General features: G+C 48.1%; 5 protein-coding genes across 5 annotated transcripts; 2 read left to right on the top strand and 3 right to left on the bottom strand.

The window, feature by feature from the left end:
• Positions 1 to 111: 111 nt before the first annotated feature.
• On the bottom strand, positions 112 to 1,747 carry TRV_07574 (uncharacterized protein; the record flags this gene model as incomplete). The annotated part of the gene is made up of 2 exons (XM_003018374.1): positions 112 to 1,321; positions 1,383 to 1,747. 2 exons carry the CDS (start codon positions 1,745 to 1,747, stop codon positions 112 to 114), a joined length of 1,575 nt encoding a protein of 524 aa, XP_003018420.1.
• Positions 1,748 to 3,609: 1,862 nt separating this feature from the next.
• TRV_07573 (proteinase, putative) lies at positions 3,610 to 5,316 on the top strand (the record flags this gene model as incomplete). Its single annotated transcript, XM_003018373.1, has 4 exons — positions 3,610 to 3,932; positions 4,098 to 4,369; positions 4,438 to 4,549; positions 4,617 to 5,316. The coding sequence occupies 4 exons, from the start codon at positions 3,610 to 3,612 to the stop codon at positions 5,314 to 5,316; spliced, it is 1,407 nt and encodes a 468-aa protein (XP_003018419.1).
• A 549-nt stretch (positions 5,317 to 5,865) lies between these two features.
• TRV_07572 (uncharacterized protein) lies at positions 5,866 to 7,629 on the bottom strand (the record flags this gene model as incomplete). The annotated part of the gene is made up of 1 exon (XM_003018372.1): positions 5,866 to 7,629. One exon carries the CDS (start codon positions 7,627 to 7,629, stop codon positions 5,866 to 5,868), a length of 1,764 nt encoding a protein of 587 aa, XP_003018418.1.
• A 635-nt stretch (positions 7,630 to 8,264) lies between these two features.
• Positions 8,265 to 10,355, top strand: TRV_07571 (uncharacterized protein; the record flags this gene model as incomplete). The annotated part of the gene is made up of 4 exons (XM_003018371.1): positions 8,265 to 8,602; positions 8,683 to 9,242; positions 9,288 to 9,398; positions 9,475 to 10,355. 4 exons carry the CDS (start codon positions 8,265 to 8,267, stop codon positions 10,353 to 10,355), a joined length of 1,890 nt encoding a protein of 629 aa, XP_003018417.1.
• A 356-nt stretch (positions 10,356 to 10,711) lies between these two features.
• TRV_07570 (uncharacterized protein) lies at positions 10,712 to 20,869 on the bottom strand (the record flags this gene model as incomplete). The annotated part of the gene is made up of 4 exons (XM_003018370.1): positions 10,712 to 11,901; positions 11,969 to 13,574; positions 13,632 to 16,549; positions 16,570 to 20,869. The coding sequence occupies 4 exons, from the start codon at positions 20,867 to 20,869 to the stop codon at positions 10,712 to 10,714; spliced, it is 10,014 nt and encodes a 3,337-aa protein (XP_003018416.1).
• Positions 20,870 to 23,165: the final 2,296 nt, after the last annotated feature.

Genomic DNA, 23,165 nt, shown 5'->3' with positions numbered 1-23,165 from the left:
TACAGAATTCTTCTCTAATGAAATCAGGTTCTGAAACTACTTTCCGCTATTTCCTTCTTAAATAGTAATGGAAATGAACGCCATTGTTGCTTGAAGAGCGAATTGAGAAAACTAATATACGGTGTCTATGTATAGGCTTCTCCGTATGAACCAGATGTATCCGTTCATAGTCTGTTCCAGCTGCAGTCCAAGCTTCGTTGCTCTGTTGTTGTTATCGAGTACGAATTCTGCTTTAATAGGGAATATGTCGTTTCCGTGGACCTCTGTGACATACACTATATATTTCACCTGCTCACGTATGTGCTTGAAAGCAAGCGTAAACGGCGTTGTTCGATCAGTACAATCAATAAACAATTGATCACCTCTGTTTTCTACCTTGATCCCGCGGTAACCCTGGTTCCAATATAGCCCTGTGTAGGAGTCCAATGGTATTTCCTGGGGCTGAGACCGGAGCCCGTTTATATCAGGACAAAGCTCTTGTATAAGTTCCTCCTCTGTTTGGATATCATCATCATAAAGGTCATCAGGGTCGTCAGTGTCAAAGTCTAGACCCCAATCTGGCTCAAAGCTGGGCTGGAGTTTTCCATTTATGCAAGCTAAACCCCCTTGTCGCTCGAGTATTGCTTGGTCCAGCAGGCGGTACTTCACCAAGCTTATCACATTATGAGCGTGGTCCGCGTTACAGAAGATAAACGCTCCAAATTTCAGTCCTGGAACGAAAAAATTATCGCACGATGATCCAGCCTCTCCACCCTCATGAGACACAATAGTATATCCAGAATAGTCTTGAATTTGCCAGCCAAGTCCATAAAAAGACGGATTCTCTGAATATTGATCTTTTGATGCATCCTCCAACACTCGTTTCTTAGTCAGGAGGTTGTAAACGTCTTCAGTTATTGGCCCTTCTCGGTTTATCATAGCTGTGATCCATTTAGCGTGATCGCTGGCGGTTGTGATCAGTTGTCCGGCGCCTTGGGATTCTGGACGGTCCAGGAAGGGAGATGATTTGAACGTCTTTGCATTTTTATCCCATAGATATCCAACTGAAATGTTCTGCCCTTTCGTTTTAGCTAGCGCACGCCACGGCTGGACACTAGTGGACTCCATTTTAAGTGGTAGGAATATCCGCTTCTCCAGGAAGTCTGCAAAGCTATCTCCAGTAACATGTTCCACTAGGTAGGAGGCAACAGTATACATCGTATTGGAATATACAAATCCACTTCTGTTAGCCCCTATGGTGGGCAGATTTCGCAAATTTCTTGTAATTGAGCGAGGGTCATCCGGCTGCTCTGCGCTGGGACCAAACACGGAGAACTCATGCCTATAAACAGACAACGATTAATTCCCAGAAATTGAAGCGATGAAGATTGGAGACTCCTTACGTCGGCATACCAGTCTGGTGGGTTAATATATCCTCCACAGTGACATCCCGGTGGTTTTCACCAGACATAACAAAATCATCAGGTAGAAGGCTCGACATAAGAGTATCATACTGAACCTGAGGATAATTTACATTGTCCTGAACTAGGAGTGTAACTGCTGCAGCGGTGAGAGATTTGGAAATAGGGCCGATGCCAACGAGTGTGTCAGGGGTAAAGTTTGTTGATGGATCTAAACTTGACTTGCCGAATGCTCCAGATGCGATAGTACGATCCTGTACAATGGAGATAGAGATGCCTGGAATTTTGTGAGAGCAGAGGGCCTTCTTGATATAATCTGAGAACTGGGATCGCCGGAAGAGGTCCATTTCCGTTACTCCGTATTAATACTCCCAAACTGACAGGCTTGACGTTAGGAGTCTCTGGGAGATCATATGCTCTTGTGGATAGGAGTCACAGATTTTTTTAAGAACTAGCTAACCCACCATCATCCTATAAATGAAGAATGCAAAAGAAAGAGAAAGAGAAAACAAAAGGAATTATTGCTCAATGCAGATCACCCTATCCTTCTTGGCCCGAAAAGAAATATTACAACGCCACTGGAGGATTTAGCAAGGCCCAGATAACTCCGATTGACCCAATGATTACGGAGTATTAGTCGTAAAGAAATGGGGCCAGGATCATGCAGTCAGAGCGAGGTGAAGAATCTATTTTTAAAGGAATAGAAAAGACCTTACTTTAGTAAGGGAGACCGACAGAGTACCACGTAGCTAGCCTGCTTTATGAAGATGGGTAGCAACGGTACAACGAATCGTTGCAAGGTATGTGGCTATAGCATATGTCCGTGCGGACTATGAGCTGGACAAAGGGTATAAGTCGTACAGAGTACTCCGTACAACATCCACAACCCAGACAGTTATTCTCCATATGTTAGCCTTCAAAAGCCACTTCCTAGAAGCGAATAAGAATTAAATGGACGTAAGTTTCTCATGGGCGAGAAGTGAGAAGATAGATAGCTAACCAGCTTCTTTTCCTTAGATCTGCTTATGGGGCGTCATTATGGGAGTTGTACCGATGACGGGTATAAAAGGTGCCTGGAAGAAAGCACTGGGTTCGAGGCCTGCGTTACATAGTCCGACTAACCCCACTATTGCTGATAACACATCTCCATTATTATAATCAATGAGTATTCTCCCTTGGGACTCCTCAAGTTAACTCAAGTAAATATAAGGTGCTTAAAGCACCTGCGTCCGTAGCATAGAGTCCTGAATAGCTGAAAAAAGGAAGGGGTGGAGGGGGCAATGGCTTATTCCGATGTCGACAAGTGATTCCTATTTATTAGTTATTAGAATGGGGATCAGCGCAATGTGACAGAACTTACGGAGTACAGAGTACCACTTCTCGTGTTTCGAACTTTCGCTGCACAACGTGTCGGCGCGCCTTCACGTTACGGAATTTTATGGCTATGGTGTAACTGATGAAGGGGACGAAGACTTGCACATCTAGATATACCAGCGCTGGTGGGACGAGCACGACAACACAAGTGGTAAAAGACCACTTCCGGGTTGTTCGTCAACTGTTTTTCGTATAAGCCCCTCGTCGGCTGATGTGGAAATGTTGGGGTCGTGTCGCTCCGCCAAGCCGGAAGTGAAAGAAGAAAAGAAGGTTAGTTTGTGTGGCCGTGCACTTCCTTCAAACGCGCGGCTGAGGAAGGCTACGCTAGGCCCAATGTAGCAATACCTGGCGCCGTTGACGATCCGCAGCCGCCGAAGGAAGCGCCAAGACGCTGTCTCAGCTTCTCCCCGCGCTCCGCCTTGGTAACTAGTGATTCATGCATCGTCATAGGAAGCAGGTGTATGCAACTTCAAACATGAACTTAGCGTTTCTGGCAGTATGTACCGCCATCCATATCGCGCTCGTGCTTACCATTCCCCGTATAATAGCATAGCCTTACGCAGATTACGAGCCGATAATCCTTTGGTTAGTTATGGAGCACCAGAAGCAGGAGCAGATACCCATCACAGCCTACCGCATTTTATGTCTAGTACCTGGATCTGCGTGAAGCAGTTTGGCTGTCAACTACGCTTACTGGAGGTTACTAAAAGAATGTTTAGCTATTTAATAGGGCTATCTGCCCTTCCAAAATGTGCTCATTTCGTCCTTATTCAAGCACACGAAATTTCCATCTGTTACCTGTCCCATCTCTACTCCTACCAACTCAGCGAGCACTATGCTTTTATCCCGCACCTTCCTTTCTATTTGCTTCTTCGCCCGTGGCCTTGCCTCGCCTGTGACCACCTCAGGCCGCAATCAATCAGAGGGGAAAATCTCCTGGGGCCCGTGTGATATTAACGCCACTCTGCCTATTCAATGCGGTAGCCTAGGTGTCCCACTCGACTATACCGACTCAAAATCAAATGCTACCCTTAACCTTCAACTGCTGAAGGTCCCTGCCATCAATGGCGCTAGCAAAGGAAGCATTCTATTCAACTTTGGCGGCCCGGGTTTTGGAGCTAGGGCAAAGCTAGCGGGTGCAGCTAAGATCCTTCAAACGTTAGACCGAATCAAATAAACTTCTTGACTCGAAAGTGCTTTCTAATTCCATATCACAGCTTGACGGGCGGGCATCATGATCTTATTGCCCACGACCCACGGTATGTGATCAGCGTTAGGTTAACCTCTGTTTACGTAGATTTGTGCCGCTAATTTCCAACGCAGTGGAACCGAGACTACTCTCACATTCTCTTGTTTCAAAGACAATAATGAAAGATTAGCTGCCTTCTCCAATGCACGATATGAAGAGTTGCTATCACCGAAAGAACGAGCTCCTTTGGGGAGGCTCTGGTCAACCGCATCCATCTTCGCTGATATATGTGATCGATATCCTGAGGCTAATCAGCGCGGGAAACTCATAAGCACTGCCTTTACTGCCCGAGACCTGATGCAGATTGTTGATGCATTGGAAGAAGACGGCCTTCTGCGATACTGGGGTAAGTCAGGTATCTATAGCTCGTAATGGAATCCGAGAATTACTCATGCATGGGGCAATAACTATTAGGACTATCATATGGCACAGTTCTTGGCGCTACGGTGGCAGCCATGTTCCCAGAGAGGATCGATCGAATGATTATTGATGGTGTTGTCAACTTCCACGACTACTATAATGGCTAGTATGTTAGATTTCCTCTAAAGATGATCTATCTCCCGTACAAGCTATCTGACTACCTTTACTGTTAGTGACATCGAAGTATGGGCGGACACAGATAAGGTGTTTTCTGCTTTCCTTCAACAGTGTGTTAAATCTCCAGACGAGTGTGCGTTAGCTCGTCCAGGCTTGACTGCCCCGCGCCTGGAAGAGTCGATATATAAACTCCTCGATAATATCAAGTACCAACCACTTGTGTTCAACGATACCTTGATTGATCATAGCGTTGCCAAAAACCTAATCAGACCAAATTTGTATGCTCCACCAACATGGCCACTTCTGTCAAAGGCTTTGGAAAACCTGCGAACTGGTAACTTAACCGGTTTCACGGAGAATTCTATAACTCTTTCTCCTCCCTGGGAGAATGGTATTCCGACAGAGTCTCCGTTTGGCATCCCATGCTCCGAGAAAGTGACAGGGCTGAACCGTCTAGACCAGATTCAATTCACAATTAAGTCACTTGATCAGAAGAGCAAGCTTTTGGGGCAGGTTGGGATACCTCTTGCGATGACTTGTACTCGATGGAAAACGAAGGCAAAAGAACGGTACTCCGGAGACTTCAAGGTCAAGACAAAATTTCCTATACTTGTGATTGGGAACACATTTGACCCTGCTACATCCTTCCCGTCTGCACAGAATGCCAGTGCAACATTCGATGGCAGTGTCCTACTAGAGCATGGGGGCTACGGTGTAAGTCTTCTCCAATCTTCAGGAGAATATTATCAATTCTGACTGACCAATTACAGCACACAACTTTGAGCCACGGCTCTGTATGTACCGGAAAAGCAGTCAAAGGATACTTTATGGAAGGTATTTTACCTAAACCGAATACCGTTTGTGAACCGGCTTACCCACCTTTTGCAAAAAAGACTTGGGATGACATATTGGACCAGATATGAACAATGGATGATTGAAGGAAGTAGATGATTGGTCAGTATTTCCAAACACCCGTGTATGAAATTACAGTCAGAGCCTCCTCAAGGGCTGCTTCACTCTGAGTTGTCAAGCTTGTCATTTCCTTAAGATCTCCTTGATATGCTCCTCTTGTTCTTATTTAGAATTTACAGAGTTATCATTATTGTTATTTTTCTAGAATGATTATTACAAAAAAAGTCATAATATATTGTGATCGAACAAGGTTATAGCCAGATATATTATACGGTAATAGATCATATCATGCTCGTAAAATATACCTACAAATGGAATGGCTAGGGATAGACTTAGCCTCTCTCCAGCCAAGGACACAAGGTAGATTTATGGGGCACAACTTCTTGCATTTAGTCAGTCGTGATGCTTAATCCACCGCCCCATCCAGCGGTGATTTAGTTGCTTGGCCTCCTCGACCATGCCCAATTCCAACAGCAGCTGTATCGAACCTCTGACAGCCGAATGTAGAGATGAGCTTATCCAAGCGTGCGTTGGCGCTGTATGCTCGCCAATGAAGATGGTATTGTGCTCAGTGCGATGGTATGCTGGGATGTATAGCTTATGCTGCTCTACGTCTGGTCGACACCACGATGTCGCGCTGTGTTCATCCTGTAGCCAACATAGTCGCACAAAGTCGTCTGTGTATAATTCACGTGCCTGTTCGCCATGAAGGCTCACCACAGCATCCAAGACCAGTTGTGTGTGCTGCTCATCTGACATACTAACGAAGCGGTCGCTCCAATCACCTCCACGATAATGCGTTATAAGGCCTGGACGCGATTCGTTCAGACCATATGAAGGGTAGTAGAGAGCACCAATCCCGAGACTCTCGGGCATAGAATATCCTCCAAAAATGGGCCGCTCACCTTTTTCCCAGAAACGCTCCTTGAAAAGCAGTGAGACCTTGCAGGCTGACTTGAAGCGCAACCCAGTTTCGCCCATGGCACGGTCTAGTACTGAAGAGAATTTGGGCAAATCCATGAAGCGGGTCATGGTGAATGGTACGGTCATGATGGTGTAGTCATAGTCCTTCGAGTCGGAAGTACGGTTCTTGCCGGTCCCGGAATACCATGAAAGCCGAGTCCGTGTGTGATTGGTATTATCATTAACAGGCTCGAGTTTGGTTATCTTTCTGTTCAGCACCAGTCTGTTAGAGACATGTGGGATGAATGCATCTGATAGTCGGTTGAAACCACCGTTGATGCATTTCCACTCGGTCTCGCCGAATGCATCCTTGCTACCGTCTTGAGCCAGATTCGAATTATGAACCATCTCGTCCCAGAAGACATCATAGTCCGTTGAAGTCCAGATTGCATCCGTGACATTTTCGCTCGCGTGGAAGACATGTCGCATCATTGACTGCTGGCTATAATCGTCCAAACCCTGATCCATCGCCCATTTATGTGCTCGCCAGATATCCTTCTGAATGGCTCTGAGAGTCTTTTCATCCTTAAGGATCCGGTTCATTTGCTCCTTGGTGTTGTTATATTCTGCAGTGACCAGTGGCGGCGGCCTGCCCAAGCTGGGATTTGCAGCAATTTCCCCTCGTGTTGGGACCCTGCCGTCGGGGTGCCTCCCAGTGCCTCGGGCAATAAGTTCGTTTGGATGGTGCTGGACCCAGGGGATGAATTCGATTTTCCACGTGCTGTTATAGCCGTTCATCTCGTTAAGCCACTCAGCCAGCTGAAATGTCATCCGATGGTCTGTATACTCATGGGTCGAGTTGTCGCTCTTGTAAGTGATAGTATAAGGTAGCCTCATGGGTCCCATCTCCGCAAACTCTTGAGTACCTCCAACGAAGACGGTGCGGAATCGACCCCCAACACGATCGCTGGCCTCGATGATCTCCCAGTTGTGGAAGCCAATACTGTCGAGCATCAACCCCGTTGCAAGGCCTGAAATCCCACCTCCGACGATGGCAACGGTGACATTTGGCTGGCGAGGAATCGTGGTGCCTTCGAGGGCCGCAATGCCATCGAACCATGCACCAAGAGCATCAAAGTCACTGAGCAGTGGTTTGCCATGTCTGGGGCCGTTTTTGCTGTTGTTCGGGGGGTATGTGGGGTGGGCCAGCACAGTTATGCAAAAGCACAGAGTAAGAAACAAAGGAAAAGCCATTCTCAATCACTCTGCAATACTGTCGATCCGGAGGCTTGGTTTGCTTGTCATATCCTTATCATCTTAGCTTCGGAGCCGTGTTATATATATACCTGAGACCATGAAGGGAAATAACTGGACATTCACATTTTTTGCCGACATTGCTACCAGGGGACCTTTCGAGGGCCGCCGTGGGTATCTCGTACACCTGCCCCCAAGGTATTGCAGGGCTCATGCTTTTCCTCTTTTGTTTGTCGTGCGGTATCTTTTCCATTTTTCTTTCTCGATCTCTTAAAGATCTTGTGCATCAAGTTCTGCTTTTTGCAGCTGCGGCATATCTCACGGCCGCGTGATGCTCGCCACCAAGGTCTCATTACATAGGTATTTCTAACTGTATAGCTAGTTGACCATAGGGTCCTCACCCCAGACAATGTCTCCATTAGAAAATCGACAAATCATAAACTGAGGAACTGGAAAGCTCTCCACATGTAGTTTCCCACAAGGTTCATGGTGGTATATGCCCATTACCTAGTACGCAGTATGTGAGCCCGTGACAGGACAGATAACTGGCATCATATAACCCACGTCACTATACAGAGCCCGGGGCATGTCATGAAAAAGCTGAGGCCCCGGGAGTCACCGACATAGAGGTAGTTATGTCGGCCAGAATCATTTCACGAACACTCAAGGTGATATCTTTGCTTTTGTTGCTCCAGGGGGTTGATGCAGTCACTTTCTTCTCTACTGGTACAACTGTGGTACTGGATGATACCCATTACTATGTGCCACCCGATGCTGTTGGAAGAATTCCGGGCAATGCAACAGGCGATTCCGGGCTTCTCCCAATTTCCGTAATCAGCATCAATGCCTCATCTGCCTTTGGCCTTCACGACTTGCAAGCCAGGATAAAAAGGTTTTCCCTAGAGGATGATGTGTTCCAGGTTGGATTCGCAGAAGGTAACATTTGTTCTGACCATGCAGCCGAGAAAAGAAAGTGAGGAACTTGCCTCCACTGACGACCCCGGTAGCACTTCACATACAGATTATTGGCCCAGATTCATCGAGCTTCAACAGTCGTGCCATTGGCAATCATACCGTACTATCGAGCAGCTCCCACCACAACGAAACGACTGCCCTTCCAGATGGCCCCTATGTTGTCTCTGCGCTAGGTTGCCTCCACCAGGTGTATCGGCTATATGCCGATGTTCAGAGCGCCTTTAGTGAAACGACGACAATCAACGCTGATGGCTCATTCTCGGTGCTTCCGGCAAATGTGCCCGGCCAGTCCCTTGCCGTGGCGGTTCCCTCGCGGCTGTATTATCGCCAGACTGCGCAAAAGCCTCTCGCGGGTGTTCGATTGGGGGTTAAAGACATATTCGACGTCAAAGGCCTGAAGACGTCCAACGGAAATCGAGCGTGGTATCAGCTATACCCTGCCGCAAATCGTACTGCGATTGCTGTGCAAAACTTGGTCGATGCAGGAGCTGTGGTGGTTGGGAAGATGAAAACGAGTCAATTTGCGAACGGAGAGACGGCCACTGCCGACTGGGTGGACTATCATGCGCCATTCAATCCGCGCGGCGATGGATACCAGGATCCAGGGTCGTCATCGGCTGGTTGTGCAGCAGGTGAAGGTACGTGCAGGCATATATCTCGATATTGTAGCAGAGCTGACGTAGAGATCCGCTCCCAAGCTGCCTATCCCTGGCTCGACATTGCCCTTGGATCCGATACTGGCGGCAGCATCAGAAGCCCAAGCCAGCTCCAGGGCCTGTTTGGGAACCGACCAAGTAAGCCTGGAGAGTCCGGATCCAGCTATCCTGCCGTAACCTGTACAGAGTAAATATTAACAGTTTCTTTTGCCAGGCCACGGTCTTGTGTCCCTTGAGGGTGCGATGCCGCTTGCTCCCCAGTTCGACACGGCAGGGCTGATCGCCCGCGACCCGAGACTGTGGGCGGCGGCTGCGAAGGCGCTGTACGGCGCAAAGATCAAGATGACCAAGTCGTATCCGTCTCGCATCCTCGCTGTGGGATTCCCAACGGAGCCTAAGTCAAACCTCGACGTCTTGTTGCTCGGGTTTGTCGACAGGGTGGCGCGTTTCCTGTCGGCGCACGTTGAAGTCTTCGACGTCGCGGCTGCCTGGGCGGCAACTTACCCGCGCGGCTCCCCTCTCGCGGCTGTCGTCAACAACACATACGAGATACTGAGTGCAAAGGAGCAGGCAAGGCTGGTGAGAGATGTGTTCTATGCTGACCACGCTGCCGCGCATGGTGGGAGGCTCCCACACGTCAACCCAGCCCCTCTCAACCGCTGGGCCCTGGGCGACAACTCCAAGGCGACGATAGCGGAGGCCGAAGCGAACAAGACGCGGTTCATGGACTGGTTCAACCGCTCGATCCTCCCCTCGGGCAACACATCGTGCTCAGAGAACTTACTCCTGTACATGCCGAGGATTCCAGTTCCCAAATATCGCGATACGTACCGGTCCGGCCCAGCGCTACCGTCTGCGTTCAACACGAGCCGTATCTCGGTGATGAGTGGGACTCCGGACATGGTTATTCCCATCGGCCAGGTCGCATACCGGTCGGCTGTGACAAATCATACCGAGTATCTACCGGTTACTGTGGATATAATGGCGGCAAAGAACTGCGATGGAATGCTTTTCTCTTTGATAGAAGATTTATTTGTACGGGGGGTAGTAAATGTAAGCAATGTGGGAAGCACAATAGAAACTGGAATTGTATAGCCATGGAGGACGGTTGTAACCCAAATAACTACAAGTTGGTGAGTGAATTGGGGGGGGAGGAATACTTAAGATAGTCATCGACAATACAACTAAGGTCGTCTAGGTATACAGTGACGAGAGTGGGGTTCTTGTACCATAACTAGTTACTGGTTACGAAGACGCCATGGTTATTGATTAAACAACATTAAACCCAATGACTATATACAGAGTAACAATGACTGAAATAAAAATAAACACAACATATTAGAAATACCCGATTAGGCCAAATTCTCCCCACAGCGGGCGCAGAATAACGATCCACAATTTCAACCCGCGTGCTATCAAACGTTGCCATCGTACCTGCTAGAAAGTCAGGACTAAATTGTCGCCATATCCCGCAGAACAGGATGATGGAAGATATCTCGAACAGTAAGGTTGAAATATTTCTGACGCGCCATTCCAACCAGCCGCATGGCCCCTATAGAATCACCGCCGATGCGGAAAAAGCTATCATCAGCACTGATGGTATCTGGGCTTATCTCGAGTATATCCGCCCAGAGAGCCTGAAGCAGTCGCTCGGCATCCGTCTGGGGTGGAAGCCGCTCGGTCTCAGACCGACTTAGCTGTGCAATGTCCCCTGCTGACAACGCGGCTCCAATCGAGCGGAGCCGTGGCCGATCTATCTTACCAGTAGCCATCCTTGGAACCACCTGCAGCGGGATGTAGAGGCTGGGTATCAAGTAAGAAGAAATACTGGCAGCTAACCGGTCATTCAGTCCATGTACTGCCCTTTTGACTAGAGTATCGTGAGGTTCGCTGGTGCTGCCACCAACAGAAACGAAAGCAGCGAGGATAAGATTTCCTACCCCTATGGGCTGGATTGCTTCCGCAACAACTTGGACGGCAGAAGAGACGTCATTAGGCAACTGAATCATGCTCTCTACCCAATGTTCAACCTCGCTTAGCTCCACGCGCTGACCACGAATTTTAACCTGTGTATCTTTGCGCCCCAGATAGGCAATGGACCCGTCTTCTTGATATTTGACAAGGTCCCCGGTGCGGTAAACTCTGCCATGACGTCCAGGATGCTTGCCAGGGACGCCTTGTACCAACCACGCCGGATCTTCTATGAAGGACCCTGCAGTCCTAATGGGATCGTTCAGGTAGCCCTCACCAACTAAAGGGCCTTCCAACCAGAGTTCACCTGGAGCGTGAAGTGGTGCTAAGGTGTCAGGGTCATCTGGCTCAACCACCCATGTGCAAAGTCCCACTCCCTGGCCAAGTCCACCATGAGGGTTTCTAGTTAGGTTTAATATTGTCGAAGTGGTGGTGCACTCGGCAGGTCCGTAAGCATTTATAACCGTCGTTCGATCACCAACCAGGGCCGCGTCCGCGTCAGAGGGTAGGACAACTTCTCCTCCCAGCACAAGTGTAGACAATTTTTCAAGCCCAGTTAAGTGTCGTGCGATAGAAGGGGTCAAATCAGCGAGAGTGACTCTGTATTTTTCCAAACAGCTAGAAAGATCATTTTGTCGCTCAGAGGCAGAAGGAATACATAGACATGCACCTATATTCATATTAGTACCTATGTAAGATAGGAATATATAGTGATTTGTTTCTGATGTTCAGCTTACCAACTGTGAGTGTATTTAGCAGGTTGGACCAAGCAACGTCAAATGCATATGAGGAGAAGTCAAGAACCCTTGAGCTTTGAGTATAACCCAAGCACGCGCGCTGGTGGGTAATTGCACTGCAAATATTTTGGTGGTTCAGCATCACTCCTTTCGGCGTACCGGTAGTTCCTGATGTGAACATAATATACAATAGATCATCCGGGTCGACACTTGGAAGCTCAATGTCTTCCGAATTTTGCTTCTCTTCATGATTAAGACATTGATAATGGTCGGGGCCCACAATAAGCACTTGGTCAATACCGAGGCTACGTCCCAATGATTCATTGGTCGTAGAACATAGACATATCTTTGCATTGACAAGCTCGGTTATTGTTCGAAGCCTTGTTTCAGGCTGAGATGAAGGATCAGTAAGAACCAAGGCAGCACCAGTTTTCATCACTGCAAGGGCCGAAACTGGGGTCCACATAGATTTCTCGAAAAATAGAGGAACAATTGCTCCCCGTTTGACACCATTGCTTATTAGCTCCTTGGCTAGGTTCGTTGAAAGGTGTTCCAGTTCCTGATAGGTTAGATCACCATCCCAGGCATTGATAGCCGGTGCAAGTGGTGTTTTATGGGCCTGCTGGATAATCAGTTCATGAGCGCATCCACTGACAACGCTTGGAACGACACTGTTCCATGTCCATATGTCTCTCATGTCTTGAGGGCTGGTGACTATCACATCAGAGAGCTTCTGGTAATGGACGCCAGAACCAATAATTTGACGGAGTACATGTTCAAATTGTTGAAAAATTCGAATGACCTCTACTTCTCCCAATATACCCGAATCGCATGTAACGTTTATAGACAAGCTACTAGGGTATATAGCGAACTTGACAGCCAATGGGTATTGATAGGCTAGCTCCTCTTCATCATCAGAGCCTGTGGAGCCTGGAGTGTATGTTGCATCAAGATTGTCAAGGCGATTGGTGAACTGTACGGTTTTCCTGAACTGGCAGCCAACATGAGTCTTGTCATTTATTGACCGGATTCGTCCAAGCGGGATTTTCGAGAAGATATCAATATCATCTGCTTGACATTGCACGATATGCAATAACTGATGGACAGGCATTCCCCAGTCCAGCGGAATTCGTACCGGTAATACACCAGAAGAACTGGTAGAATATTCCCCAAATAAGGCCTCGTCTGAACGAGTATTTGTGGCCGAGATAATTGCCCATGCCGCTTTTATAAGCGTGCTAGTGGAATATTCATTGCAACCCGCCCATTCTAACTGTCTCAGCGTCAGAATTTTCTGGAAATTGGTGGTTCCACATCGGGTGACACTCTCAGTAACTGGGAAATGAGAGCCTTGGGTGTTAGAGAACTGGGCACTCCAGAAACTTTGAGTAGATCGCTCATCGACTCCAGCAACATTCTGGAAGAAGTCACTGAAGAGTGAGGCATCATCAATATCCTCTGTACTGAGGGTTACAAGGTAATTGATTGCTTTTGTAAGGACAGTTGAAGCTTCTCGAGCTGTCCGACCATTGACATATGGTGGCCTGAAAGAAACAACGGCTTCCATATTATCTCCATCCACATTAACACTTAAGTTCAAGTCGTACTATTCACATACATTAGCCTTTATATATTCTCTGAACGGTGAAATGGCTGCACATACCTCATTTGGGTCCTCTCCGGTGCATGACTCAAACGATAGAGTAGCATCATCGCCACCCTTTAACTTATCCCCTCCACGGATCGATAATGTGGTGTTGAACAATCGCCCAGTAGAAGAACCAACATGATGTTGTATATCTGCCAAGGATGTATGCTGGATTTCTAGGTGGCGGATGGAGGCTTCAGACACTCGCTTAAGCACCTCTTTTGCAGAGAACTGGAGGTCAACTCGGCTAATAAGCAAATTGGCCAGGGGACCAACCATGACTTCCACACCATCCACGGGTGAATCTCTACAAGAAGAGAGGTAGCCAAAACAAACATCGGACTGGCCAGTGAAATAGGAGAGGAGCATGGCCCACGCTACCTGGAGGAAAACTGATCGGGTGATGCCTAATTTCTTGCAAACATCTAACACGCCAGGGATAGATTCAGCTGGAATTGGTATATCACCATGGGGTTCTTCGGCCATTTGGAGTAGGCGTGGGCTGGTGGGGAATTCTGTTGGTTTTACACCACCAAGTAGTTTCATCCAGGAAACAATTCTCCGTGCTTTTGGTATTTTGCTTATATAGCGAATAATATTACCGAATGGGGGGGCTGGTGCAGGAGTCGAGCCTGTGTAGAAAGCAATAATGTCTTGAACTAGAACACTGATACTCCATCCATCAATAAGTGTATGAACTGCATCAAGCCTGCATGCAACCTGGCCATCTGCAGAGGAACATATAGTGAATGAATGTTCCGGCTCATGGGTACGGTATGTGGGCCTATCCAATCGGTTCAGGGTCGAAACCGGGTCTTTATCATTGGTGGTTATATGGCTCACTCGAACGATTGATTTAGGAAGGACAATTTGTATATAACCACTGCCTTCTGGATGCAACGCAAAGACAGATTGCAAGATAGTGTGACGACTGACAACAGTCCTCCACGCAGTCTCAAGCTTAGAAGGCGATATCGCTGTGCCATCCTGCGAAATGCACCGCCAGATAGAGAATGAATCGTAGAAAGCTGCTTCCTTTTGAACACTTAATAATATTCCCTCTTGTAGCGGTGAGCAGGGGTAGACATCTGCTATATCTTGAGGGGCAATCCCCATACCAGGAAGCTGCTGTTTGAGGAACGTGTCTAGACCGGAGTAAGAGAGAGAAAGGGAGGGAAGATCGCTCAATGTGAATTCACGCTTCGAGTGGAGTAGCATTGTGGTCGCAGATGATAGTGTTTCGGCAAAAATCGTTAGCCATAACGAAATGCGATCCTGATGCTTCATTTTCTTATGCACCGTGAATGACACAACAAGACGATCTCCTTCCACGTGAGAATCAATCTCTATCAAAGTAAACCGGCGTGCGTTTTCGGGAACCTCTTGTATTAAACTGTCAGCTTCTCCCATGTGTTGGGGACGTTTGAAAAGGCCCTCTTCTGTTTCTAGCTGTTGATATCGCCCAGTAAAGTTGAACATCACCTTAACAATATCGTGATTGCTGAAGGCCTCTCTTCCAGATTCGCTGTAGTAGTGACATGCGAAATATGGAAGCCCTTTACCCGGAAGACCGTTTCTTCTATCTTTGACCATTCTTATAGTGTCCACAATAGAACTTGCAAGCGATATATCGATAGGTAATGGTTGTATTGTAGTGAACCAGCCTACCGTACCAGAGACATCTAACTGAAAATCATCTGATTGATTTCGTCCGTGGCCTTCAGTCCATATAACAGGTACTGAGCGTTCCGAGAAGGTATACCGGAAAGCATGAGCGATAGTCCCCAAAATAATGTCAATGGGTTCTGTCTGAAGGCTCGCATTGCTGTCCCCAAATAATTGAATAGTGAGTGCTTCATCGAACGTCTCAGTATAAACAACGAGATCATTGAACGTATTCTCTGATAACGGCATGCCCCAAAAGTCCCAGCCTGTTTCCGGCATGGAATATGGTAAGACAGAGAGGGGTGATAAACTGCGACCAACTTGAGCTTGTCGCCTGCACCATTCCCGGAAGGAAGATGTTGGCTGAGATATAAGACTCCCATGTTCAATAAAATCTTCGAGATCTCCCCAAATTATACGCCACGACACTAAGTCAACAACCAAATGATGGGCTGACAGAATAACCACTTGGGGGTAATTGGAGATATGGAACAGGTCACAAGCGAAGAGGGGGCCCTTCTGAATGTCCAAGCTCAACTGCCGCTGCTGACCAATTCTTGCGACATCGTTGTGACTAAGAACAGAATGTTCTTGATATGCATACGAAAGGGCATCATCCTCACTGCAAACTGTCTGCATCCAACGGCCAGTCTCAGTATCTTTCTTGAAGCGCCCCCGAAGTGATGCGTGACGTTTGACAAGTGCCTGAATAGCTCCTTCAAAAGCTTCAGGTAAAACTGGCTTTCCTAACTCGAGGACAAAGGTCTGCTTATAATGATTCAGCCCATGTGGGTAAGAGTCAAAAAACATCTGCTGAATTGGCCCGAGTTCAAAGAGTTTATCTCCTTGCTCACTGTCTGCTTGGTCGTCGTCCTCTGCAGCAGCGTCACCGCTTCCTCTAACTTGACAAATGGAAGCAAGACGCCGGATAGTAGAGGCCTGGAGGATTTGACTAACAGTGACAGTAATATTATGGAGTCGACATTGAGATACTACTTGCATTGCTGTGATTGAGTCGCCGCCCAGCCGTGTAAAGGGCTTGTTAATAGAAGTTTCCCTCGCTGAAAGGTTGAGAACAGACATCCAGACCTTCTGGAGGATGCTCTCAACGCTATTGAGTGAGTCAGTTAATTCATCGCTGTCGGTATCGCTACGGTACTTTAGCCATAGGTATTCACCTGTTGAGCGAAGCTTCTTTCTGTCTGTTTTACCCGTGGCTGTCATTGGTAAATCCAAGATTGGGATATATGAAGTTGGTACCATGTACACTGGTAACCGCTCCGCTAACCGGTCGGACAGACCACTGGTAGCCTTCTTGACTGCAGATGTGTGTAGATCTTCAGAAATTTCTGTATCCCCGCCGCACACGAGGTCACAAATGCCACAAGTATAGCACCATTGGAGCCTTCTGGATGGATTGTCTCAGCTGTAACTTGGGCTTTAGTGATATTAATATTGTGAACCTGGAAGTCAAGGTAAAGGCCGTCGAGAACATGCTGCTCGACCTCCCCGAGCTCAACTCGTTGACCGCGAATTTTCACCTGATTATCTTTGCGGCCGACAAAGATAAGTGATCCATCTTCCCGATACTGTACAAGATCACCCGTACGATAAAGCCGACCCGTGCGGCCCGTACAGCCTGGCTGTCCGTGTTGAGCTGGGAGGCCGCGCTGTAGCCAGGGTGGGTTGTGAACGAAAGCTGAAGCTGTTTTCTCCGGGTCATTGAGATAGCCTCCGCCCACCAAGGGTCCTTCAAGCCATAGTTCGCCAACAGCGCCGACCGGTACTAAGGAAGACGGGTCGTCAGGGTCAACGATCCACGTACAAGCGCCAGCCCCACGACCAATGTCAATGGTGGCGGCCTTGGTAATGTTCGATAAGGTTGCTGTAGGAGTACACTCTGCAGGGCCATAGACATTGATAATTGTTGTACCATCACCTGCCAGATGTGCATCGCTTGGAAGGACAGCTTCACCTCCTAAGATAAGGGTGGATAGGCGCGAAAGTACCGCCGGGCCTAAGAACCGGGCTACCGAGGGAGTGAAATCGACTGTTGTCACATCATACTTCTCCATACAGCCCGCCAGATCATTCTCCCGCTCATCCTGGGATGGGATACAAAGTGTCCCACCAACAGTAAGAGCATGCAGCAAGTTACACCAGGCTGCATCGAAGGCATACGAAGCAAAGTCGAACACCCTAGAAGCCCGTGAAAAACCCAGGGCTTTCTGCTGGTAGGTAATGGCACTGCACAGCCCGCGGTGGGTGTTTATTACACCCTTTGGCGTTCCAGTGCTACCAGAAGTGAAGACAACGTAGAGAATGTCTGATGGATCAACCTTGGGCAAGGAAGGAGATGCGGTGGAAGTAGAAGTTGGCCCGGGCGTTGCGGCTGAAAAGGATAAAATTTGATCCGGTCCGACGACGAGCACCTCCCGCTCGGGCAGCTTCAACCTCGACAGGTTCTCAGCGTTCCCGCTCGCGAGTTTGACCGCGACGGGTTCATTAGCAACGGATGAGATAATAATAGACGAATCAGCCTGTGCTGCTATGGCTGCAAGACGCTCATACGGCTGCTTGATATCCATGGGCAAACAGCCTCCCCCGGCTTTCATAACTGCGAGCACGGCAACTGGCATAAACTTCGACTTCTCAAAAAGCAGAGGCACAACAGTTCCTGCGATGCCTCTTTTAACCAGCTGATAGGCAAGGTCAGTGGATAGACCATCTAGTTCCTGGTAGGTCATATTACCGTCCCACGAGCAAATGGCTTGGGCCTGTGGGTTTTCCTGGACCTGCCGTGAAATCAAGTCATGGATACATGCCTCCGTCGCCTCGGGCACCTCCCTGTTCCATGTCCAAATGGCGTTTAAACCTGAGTAGTCGCGGACTAAGCTAGAGAGTAACACCTGCTCTGTGCTGCCGCTGGATAGCTGTCGAATGGAAAACTCGAACCCGCTCATTACTAGTTCCATCTTTTGCTTTCCAATCACGTTCGAGTCAAAACTAGCACTAATCCTGAGGCTTTCTGACGCTAGTTGGCATTCAATCACAAGAGAGTATGTGCTGAAGTCCTGCCATTGACTTCCAATATGGGAATCGACTACTTCGGAAAGGAATGGCCTATCCGTCGTCTCAGTCATTTCACTGCTAGGTTGGACCACCAGCAAGGTCTGGAACTGGCAGGCGATGGCCGTGCCTTGACTCAATTTGGAAATATGCTGCAAGCCAGTCTGTTCAAATGGTATCATTTCGATACTCTGACGTTGAATGGCATCTAGAAGCCTTTTACGGTCTTCGTTCCAATTCACGTTAACACGGATGGGCAAGGTAGCAATTATAGGGCCTGCCATCAATTCAATATTAGGGACCGGAGCCTGACGTCCCGTCACAACCACGCCAAACAGCGCCTCACCGGAGTTAGCGCCATTCGCCGCCACAACAGACCAAGCAGCTCTGACGATTGTACCTGGAGTAAAGTCACTTCTACCCCAGGGAAGCTCTGAAATCGTTCGTACAATTTGACTGTCTTGCTTTGGTTCATATCCTGGCTTTACGGGAGGGAAATGCGAACCTTTAATGTCTGTAAACTGATTACTCCAAAATGCTTTTGCAGCTCCGATGTCACGATCTTGTATGTATTTGATGAATGGGGCCATCGTTTCTAAGGGCTGACAGAATTCGTTGAAATAGGCATTTTCTGCCTGGGACAACAGAAGGGGTATTGACCAACCGTCATAGAGAGCATGATGTATCTCCCATATCAAATGGCCAGGGTTGTCGGCAGCTCCTTCAAAGATTGTGAATCTTGTCAGGGGTTTCCCCAATCCCATTGTGTTTTCTTCGTTACCAGAATTGAAATTCGCCATATCATAGGGAGTTCCTCTTGAAGTCCATATCGCACCCTCATCCAGCACCACTTGCATGATACCATGATGAGGGAGACTGACGATACGTGTTCGTAAAATTGGATTCATTGAAACAACCTGCTCCCAGGCGTGGCGCAGCTTGTTCACATTGATACCAACTCCAATCTGGAAAACGTTCCTAGCCACATAACTTCCTTCACTTTTTGCTGTTAATGCTAGGAGACCTTCTTGCAGTGAAGTACATGGGAGGATGTCGATAACTTGCGATTCCTTGACGTTGCAAAGCCTAGAAGCGTAAGCCCGCGCCTTTTCCTTGTCGATTGACGAGCCCAATAAGGAAAATGGTAGAACATCAGGGCTGCTTGGCTCATTATCAATCGCTTTCACCGGCCGTATGACATCCTCATATGAAGAAAATGAGCCCTCTGAAACGATAGGAGATACACTAGACGAGTCGCTAGACCACAATTCCCGGCTGTGAACTGGTGGTTCCTTTTGGTAAACATCGATGGCGAACATTTTTTCTGCATTATTACCCTCAAGATTATCGATATTAACCGTGCTAGGCATCTGCCAGTCCCGACTTGAAATTTGCGGCTCTGATATTGTGACTTCCGGGTTGTTGGATTTTCCGACCAACCTTCCATCTTCATTTGTTTCCACGTTGGAGGCTAGCATATCGCCCGACTTCCTTTGACTAGCTGAAATAATAGACTCATCATTTCTTTCCATGTATGCCCCTAATCTTTTCAAGCCGTGTGGGGCGGCTGAAACTGCAATGTGTTTGAGCTGTACTAATTGCAGAAGCTCGGAGTTATCAAGCGTAGAGAGAGACTCCGAATTAAGGATAACGATGCCGGACTGCAATGCAGAGATAAGCCCGCGCCTGTTGCCCAGGAGTTCAGCCGTTGGAGCCATGCATAGAGTGCCACCGCATGTCAAAATGAACAAATTGCGCCATGCTGAATCCGAGAAAGATCGCGCAGGATTGCATATAGTCGTGTTACTAGTGAGTCCGAGCGCTCCATGCTGATATGTGGCGGCGCTGCTGAAATCCCGATGCGTGATGATATTATCTCGGCTTGCAAGCCCTGTTACGCTGTCGACACTATAGGTTTCTCCAGCGACTTCTGAAGGGCTCACGACCGGTAGCTTACCAGACGGTTCCAAGGGATCATTTATACTCGACAACAGGCTATGATCCACAATCATAACATTGCCTTTCGGCAAGGATCGTGCTAGCTGTTCACTTTCCGAAGACGAGAGAATAGTGTGTGGGGAAATTTGATCTGCAAACTCTTGGAGGTGATCCCGATTTTGTCTGGTATCAAGGGCTATGGAGATACCCCCGGCCTTCATTACAGCCAGCATAGAGAGGGGCGCTAGGCATGTCTCGTCAAAACAGAGAATCACTCTCGAACCCGGAGTCAACCCAGAATTTACCAGTTGACACGCCAGGCTAATAGACAGCTGATCTAGCTGGAGGTAGGTCAGATGCCCGTCCCAGGAACATATTGCTGGAGCTCCTGGCTTCTCCCAGGCAATCCGCTTGATTAAGCTGTGGATGCAGGCCTCAACAGGCTCTGGTACAGCTCGATCCAGAGAGCAGGTGCTGTCGAGGGCATACTTCTCGCCCCAGTGTTGATTGTTGGTGTCATGATTGTTGTTGTCACAGTCCATTCCACGAAATCCACTCCCTTCATGAATTTGATATCTCATGATTATATACCCGGAATTGGTCAACAATTGCAGAGTACCGATAATGTAAAGAAGGTATGGAAAACTGGTCAAATGATAAACGATGAACGAAGTCTGTGGTTATGGTTATCGGTGGGAAGGGAAGGTTGGCGTTGACATTCCCCTTTTTATGTCAATCTACCCACCCACTATATAAATTACGATCCCGGCGGTCATTTGATGACAATGCCTTGCCATCCTTCCCATTGAACCTGACGTACCCTATGATAGGTAGTTTCACTGAGTATAGCTCGCAAGAGTGGATATACTCAGCGCCATTCGAGTTTAATTCCAGCACTACCTCATCACCTTCCAAATCTCGGTTAACCCAGCCATCCGATACCCCCTTAGCATTCGCTGGGATGTTTTCTCAAAGTTTTTGTTTTATTTTTATTGTTACTTTTATTTTTATTTTTTTTTTTTGTCATTCCCATTCCACTTCTCTTTATTTTCTAATATAGGTATCGGTTTGAGCAGGGGACAAGAGGGGCAGAAGGAAGAGAGCGCGATGGCTTCGTTGGTAGAATATTCAAGGTACTATAGGTACGTATCACTGCATCACATTCAAACCCTCCCGCCCATTTATCCCGCTGCCTTACAACGGACTAATTGAACAACAAGGATATAACTGCTCAAAATACTAATTACATGCATTGAGTAATCCCCACTGATATCCCCATTCACACATTGAATGCGGTAATATACGGATAAGTGTGTCCACCATGTCCGATATTCTCTGCCGCAGGAGTGGATCTAGTGATGTTTTTGCATTGTGGAGGAGGGTACGAGTTACCTGGGGGTATCTCTCCGGGAGATCGGTGCTTCCGCCAAAGACGCTTCCTTACCAAATACTACTAGCCCCGGCCATGCAGATCCCGTGAGCTAAACATCACCTGGGCACCTGGGCGCATGGTGGGAGCAAGGCGGCACGTTGGCTTGTCGTGCAAATTCTAGCCTCTAGCCATGCTTTGGAAGTTTCATCAAGCGGCAAGGCGTACCTCGCATCCTCCGAGGTGGTGTATTTGGTGTCAATTTTACCGTAAGCCGTGGAAAGGATTGAGGGGGGGGGAGGCTATAAAATAAATATTACAAGTTGAAGCAGGGTGACAAAAGACAAAACCAGGATCAGACAAAAGAGCAAACGAGATACAAGTTCTAAAAGAAGCGAAAATGCATTATTGTGCTACCTGATCCTTCCAGCTGGTGCGAATTCTAGATCAGCAAGCAAGGAAGACGGATGTCGACCAACGGGACAATAATAACATGACAACTGTACACTCCCGTACTCCCTGTATGCAGAATCGATATATGGGGAACATGCGGCGGCTGAGGCCATGTGAGGTGCCAAGTATCAGCGCGAAGATCGCTTTGTACAACAACTTGATACCAGCCGTTTACAGAGGCCGGTGCGGGCAGAACGAGCTAGGGGATATTTCTGACCGCATTGTGAAGACATCTGCCACACTCCCCGTCAGTGATGTGCAGATGGCAGATTGACTGAAAGCCCCCCTCCACACACAAATCCTTCTAAAGGCGAATCACGTCACTTGTCTTCAGCCGTAGATGCAGCAATTAGGTCTTACAGGATGCAGGCGAGCTCGTTCTGTTATTGAACGACCGGAAAGCTCGATGTGGTGCATCATCTTCACTCCAAGTTTCCAGGGGGGCCACGGGGACCAGGCATGATAATACTTTTCCCACGATGATACGGTCCTGCGGCTTGCTTTTCAACTTGCAGCTTCGAGAAACCGGCTGTAACACATCTTTCGGAGAAGCAGGGTTCAGCTAATCCCCTTTTGACATGCGCGCAACGTTGATATGCGCCTAGACAACTTACCAGCCATGGGTCTAGTTAGCCATCTATTTCCCTGGCCAGCCAACCGATGGATCTTCGACCGGTTTGCTGGTGTACTAAGTTAACTACCGGTGCATGTGCTGGAAAACGCTAAAACATAGTCAAGCAACGCAGCCGAAACTAGGGGGTGAACAAGCAATGACGCTATTTTCGGTTGCCAGGGGCTGAGCGCAAGGGTGGAAGATAAGTGCATCATTACCCCTCTGGCTGCAGACAGCCCTGCTCCCTGTGCAGCACGGCACTTGCAAGGCCTCATCCAGCATGACACCGTGGCACCAGGAGTCCAGGACTGGGGTCGTATCTACATTCTGTATACAGTGCATTTCACCAACGATCCGCGAGATGGTGCTTGCTCTGATTCCTATCTGGACTGCATGCAGATAGTTATTGGAACAAGCGAGGGATCGAACCGGTTAACTACTT

The sequence above is a fragment of the Trichophyton verrucosum genome (genome assembly GCF_000151505.1).
Source record: "Trichophyton verrucosum HKI 0517 chromosome Unknown contig01029_1.f1.exp, whole genome shotgun sequence".
Lineage (NCBI taxonomy): Eukaryota > Fungi > Ascomycota > Eurotiomycetes > Onygenales > Arthrodermataceae > Trichophyton > Trichophyton verrucosum.
This window is presented reverse-complemented; position numbering and strand designations above follow the sequence as displayed.